This window comes from Gymnoscopelus microlampas (genome assembly GCF_963454915.1).
Source record: "Gymnoscopelus microlampas genome assembly, chromosome: 10".
Classification (NCBI taxonomy): Eukaryota; Metazoa; Chordata; class Actinopteri; order Myctophiformes; family Myctophidae; genus Gymnoscopelus; species Gymnoscopelus microlampas.
Genome location: NC_139947.1, coordinates 30,510,912 through 30,515,911, shown reverse-complemented (window position 1 = coordinate 30,515,911; position 5,000 = coordinate 30,510,912). Strand labels below are relative to the sequence as shown.

The 5,000-nt window shown below is 43.7% G+C and overlaps 1 protein-coding gene across 6 annotated transcripts in view; it reads right to left on the bottom strand.

Annotated features, from left to right (window-relative positions):
- Positions 1 to 5,000, bottom strand: part of prdm16 (PR domain containing 16) — a 246,425-nt gene that overhangs the window by 143,167 nt on the left and 98,258 nt on the right. For all 6 annotated transcript variants that reach the window (XM_084070463.1, XM_084070464.1, XM_084070466.1 and 3 more), the window contains exon 3: positions 2,689 to 2,739. In XM_084070463.1, coding sequence (XP_083926589.1) covers positions 2,689 to 2,739 — 51 coding nt within the window. The remainder of the gene's footprint in view (positions 1 to 2,688; positions 2,740 to 5,000) is intronic.

Below are 5,000 nucleotides of genomic sequence, written 5' to 3'. Positions count from 1 at the left end.
AATGTTGACAAATGCTCTCTTATGGGGCTTTCGATAAAAGCTGCAATAGAAATGCTGACCTTTTAAAACAAACTTTCTGGTTACAACAGCTACCCCTACAACAGGGATAGGCAACCTAAGGTACGGGTGCCATCATTGGCACAGGGGAGGGTGATCACTGGCACACTGGTGCGAGAGGATATTGTGTGAGAGGATATTTATTTTAAAATGAAACTTTTTTTAATTTAGTCAATTAAATGAAGTCCCCTCACATCTGTATGCAAATTACATCCTGCACATAATTCTACATCCATTCAAACTCTGACTGAGGAGGGGGTCTGGGAGATAGGTGGGTTATTGCTCTGAATCTGCTGATAATTACATCCTGATGTGGAAGAAAATATTTCAAAGGAAGAAAAAATATAGAAAAAATAAAGGTTGTTATATGGACAATCAAAATGTGTTGGAAATATATTTTGATGCGGTGTCATAATTAAACTTAATGTTGAGTTGGCACACTGACTATCAAGAAAATAAAAACATGGCACTTCATGTCAGAAAGGTTGCCGACCCCTGCTCTACAACATGTAAACCTCAGGTTTAGCAATCATTCATCACGGTGATTGTCCTTCCAAAAAGCTACGTCAAGCAATGTGAGAGTGAAAAAAAATATTCAGTCCATTTATCCAACTCATGAACAAAGCCAGTGGCTGCTGGGGTGACAGCATCTGAAAGAGGAGGGCACCATACTGAAACTATGGCCTTCGCTAACGGCATCCCTAACCAGATAAATCCACCACATCATTCACTATAGCCTCCCATTCTCATCCAATGATTTAGGCCATGAATACCATGACATTGACCCACAGTAAACCCAGCCCCAAATACATCTTCAGTAAAGCTCAGGACAAGTGTCTGCACCGCCACTACTGCCTCTATTGTTCTTTCATGGACCATTAGATGGACATGAACTCTCTGCCCGTCTTGTCTTGACCCGGTGACTCTGGCCGTAAAAACAAACTGCCCAGCCCCTACAATAAATTTATCACCTCATAAAGTGGTCAGTCAGTGGTCAATGGGACGTATCGGTGTGTGTAAGTGTGTGTGTGTGTGTGTGTGTGTGTGTGTGTGTGTGTGTGTGTGTGTGTGTGTGTGTGTGTGTGTGTGTGTGTGTGTGTGTGTGTGTGTGTGTGTATGGGTGGGTGAGTGAAGAGGGAGATTTCCCCATTGATTTCATTTCATTGTCTGAAAGTGGTCTTCGGTTAACAGGGTTGGATTTGTTTTGTAGGACGAATAGCGGAAATAGCCAGTCTGCAAACTCCTAACGCATCGCATCACGACTATGCTATTCACTAATAAAAAAGTAAATAAATTACATTTAGAAATTTGGGGGAAAACATGGAACATATTTGCCTGTAAATACATACCCAAAATAGGAACGCCAGGGTTGATTAAACCCCTGTAGTCTTAAGGGAACTGGACCTGAGTTACAACGGTACTTCTGACTTCTGCCTATACACCAAATCTCTTCGCCAAAATTAGCCCATCTACAAGCTCACACTGTGTCGCGAATGCATATTTTTGGCTAATGTTACCCCCAGAATATGGATGCTGGTTAATGTGGTTGAGCCCATTTCAGATAAAAGAGGTGTCTGAAACTGTCAAATGCTCTCTGGGGCTGCAACTATTGATGGTCTTTTACTTTTTTGGTTTAATAGAATAATCGAGAAGGACGTTTTTTTTTAAATAATCTGCTATTTTTTTAATATAATATCAACAAATCAACATGAAGAAATTCAAATAGATTTTTTTCATTAATAGATTAATGTGATTATTCACCGATCCACAAGCTCACGTTGTGATACGACACGTTGTAAGCTCGTAGACTGGCTATCTGTTAACTATTGCGCCCCTCTCAGGAGAATAACCACAACAAATCATAGAGATTGAGTTTTGAAAAGTGAACTATTGTCTGGGGCATACAGGTCATGCCATGTTCTTTTAACCAATAAAGGAACAACACTGTGTACATAAAAAAAAACAGTAATTTAGAAGTGGCTATGGAAATGGATGACTGTGTTTGTGCTCATTGCTTTCACGTGTAACTTTTACATCTCCTCGCCAATCTCACATTAGTACAGGGCCATTTTTTGTTTTGTTTACAATAATATGTTTTTCATTCATTTGAAGTCACAGGATTCATCCCATCTCTTTCTGAACCGGCCTATAGAATGGAACAAACTAATGGAATGTGATATACTGTAGGTGGAGAAAGGTTAGAATGCCAGAAAAAAAAAACACTTCCAAAAGCACATTGCAAGAGGTTAACACTACATTACTATGTTCTGGTGTATGACTTTGTACAGTATAGTGTGTGGACATGTACAGTATAACATCTCTGTGTGTGTGTGTGTGTGTGTGTGTGTGTGTGTGTGTGTGTGTGTGTGTGTGTGTGTGTGTGTGTGTGTGTGTGTGTGTGTGTAGTGCATGTATACAGTATATATTGTATACAACAAGTTAAAGTGACACGTTTCAGCAGATAGCCCATTATGTACCGGTATTTTATAACATGCATGCACGCACGCGCACACACACACATGCACGCGCACGTATTGTGCTTCTTCCACCCTCACAAGGAATCGTATGGAAAACCCTGCACTACAAATGGTGTATTCACAGGTATTCAAGACGTGTACACTTTTGTCTTACTTTTTTGATGCAGCTTTCGGGGGAGCCTGCTTCGTGGTCGTTCATCATGTGCTAAAAAGAAAGAAAAATACGTTTTAAAACACATTCCATCGGTACAGTGACAAACAACATATGTGCCCACAAGACAGTCACACACACAGTTAAATGAATTGTTACATTGATTTATTTTCCTCCTCAAAATAAAGTGAGAATATTGACTGCTGTGACTACAATGTCCAAATGCCGTGACCGCTGTGGTTTGATGACACGGGCAGGAGGTGTTCATAGTTCATCACATAGATCCTTCTGAGCCCCCAGCATGACCCGGGGAGAGTAATAATGGGCTGAGAGGTCACACACACACACACACACACACACACACACACACACACACACACACACACACACACACACACACACACACACACACACACACACACACACACACACACACACACACACACACACACACACACACACACACACACACACACACACACACACACAAGCTCTCTCTCTCACACTCACACTCACACACACACACAACTACCCTGACGAATGAATGCCCCATAGATTTGACGTTAATTCTCCGCTTCAGTGTTGCAGGAAATTTCACAGAGAGTGTGTATGTATGTGCATGCCTCCATGAGCGCACGTACGCACGTGCGTGCGCGCGCACGTGTGTGTGTGTGTGTAATTAAGCCTTCAAGCAATATTTACTGTGGGCAGATGGGTGGTAGAATGCTCCCAGTGTCTGCCTGAGGAAATGAAGGAAGTGGGAATTGGGGTAACGATGGAGAGATGGAGCCTTTCTGCTGCTCTGAGGTGTACTGTACTACACTCTGTCTGTCCATCTGTCTCTCTCACTCTGTCTGTCTGTCTGTCTGTCTGTCTCACTCTTTCTCTCTCTCTCTGTCCATCTGTCTCTCTCAGTCTGTCTCTGTCTCTATGTCTGTCTCTCTCACTCTGTCTCTCTGCCTCATTACAGTGTCTGTTTCCACTTCCCTTTGCCGCTCTTTCTCAGTCTATCCATCTTTTGGGTCTGTGTCCTTTGTGTGTGTGTGTGTGTGTGTGTGTGTGTGTGTGTGTGTGTGTGTGTGTGTGTGTGTGTGTGTGTGTGTGTGTGTGTGTGTGTGTGTGTGTGTGTGTGTGTGTGTTTGGGCGCGTGTGGGTGTATGCATACGTGTGGGTGTGCATGTGCTTATGGGTGTGTGTGTGTCTGTCTCTCTCTCTCTAAAGCCCATTGATAGCACCTGGGGGGATCAAAGAGAGGATGCAGACTGTTTTCAAAGTCATTTCAGGCGGGGTGAGGGTGGTGGGTGTGCTACTTTACTGACTTTAGGAGAGATTATCAGGCCTATAAATTGTGCGCACGTGCACACACACACACACACACACACACACACACACACACACACACACACGTAATAGGGACTTCCTAAGTGCGCCCATACATTTGGACAGCTATATAAAAGGAGCTGCTTGTACGGCAGGATTCAGAGAACAGCCACACAGTCTCCACACACATCAGATTCCTCAGCAGATAAATGTCTCTAAATGCAGAGTCTATGTGGACCCCCTCCTCTCTCTAATCACCCTGGGCTTTAGGAAATACAAACTTTAATATGTCAGCTCTAATATAGTGGCGGCAGCACAACACCTCAACAACACAACGACTGTTACAGAGCTGGGAGGGGGGGGGCAGGAAAAAGGAGATGAAGATATAGGGTGTGTGTGTGTGTGTGTGTGTGTGTGTGTGTGTGTGTGTGTGTGTGTGTGTGTGTGTGTGTGTGTGTGTGTGTGTGTGTGTGTGTGTGTGTGTGTGTGTGTGTGTGTGTGTGTGTGTGTGTGTGTGTGTGCGTGCGTGTGTGTGTGGTTGTGTGCGTGCGTGCGTGCGTGCGTGCGTGCATGCTTCCATGCGTGGTCTTGCATGCACCTATGAATAAAGGTCCACCCAGGTTCACCGACATCTTATTTCTTAAAAAAGCCTTGAAAACAATGCGAGGAAAAGAAAAGTACAATGAATGGAATATGATGTGTTTTATATCTAGGAGGTCTTGAGATGTGAACAGAACTATCAACTATGGGTACTGTAGTACTTTTGTAAATGTGACATTACACTTTCCACGCTGCTCTGCCGGTCTCACACCCTTTCTCTCTCTCTTCCTCTAGCTTCTATCTTCGCTATTGCCTTCTCCCTCCCTCCTTTGCTCTCTTTCCCCCTCTCTCTGTGCCGTGCGCCAAACAGCCCTCATGTAGAGCAATGTAACCTACAGTATGCTCTGTGAATCCCTACATTAAGCTGTCAAAGGCTCTCTCTCTCTCTCTCTCTC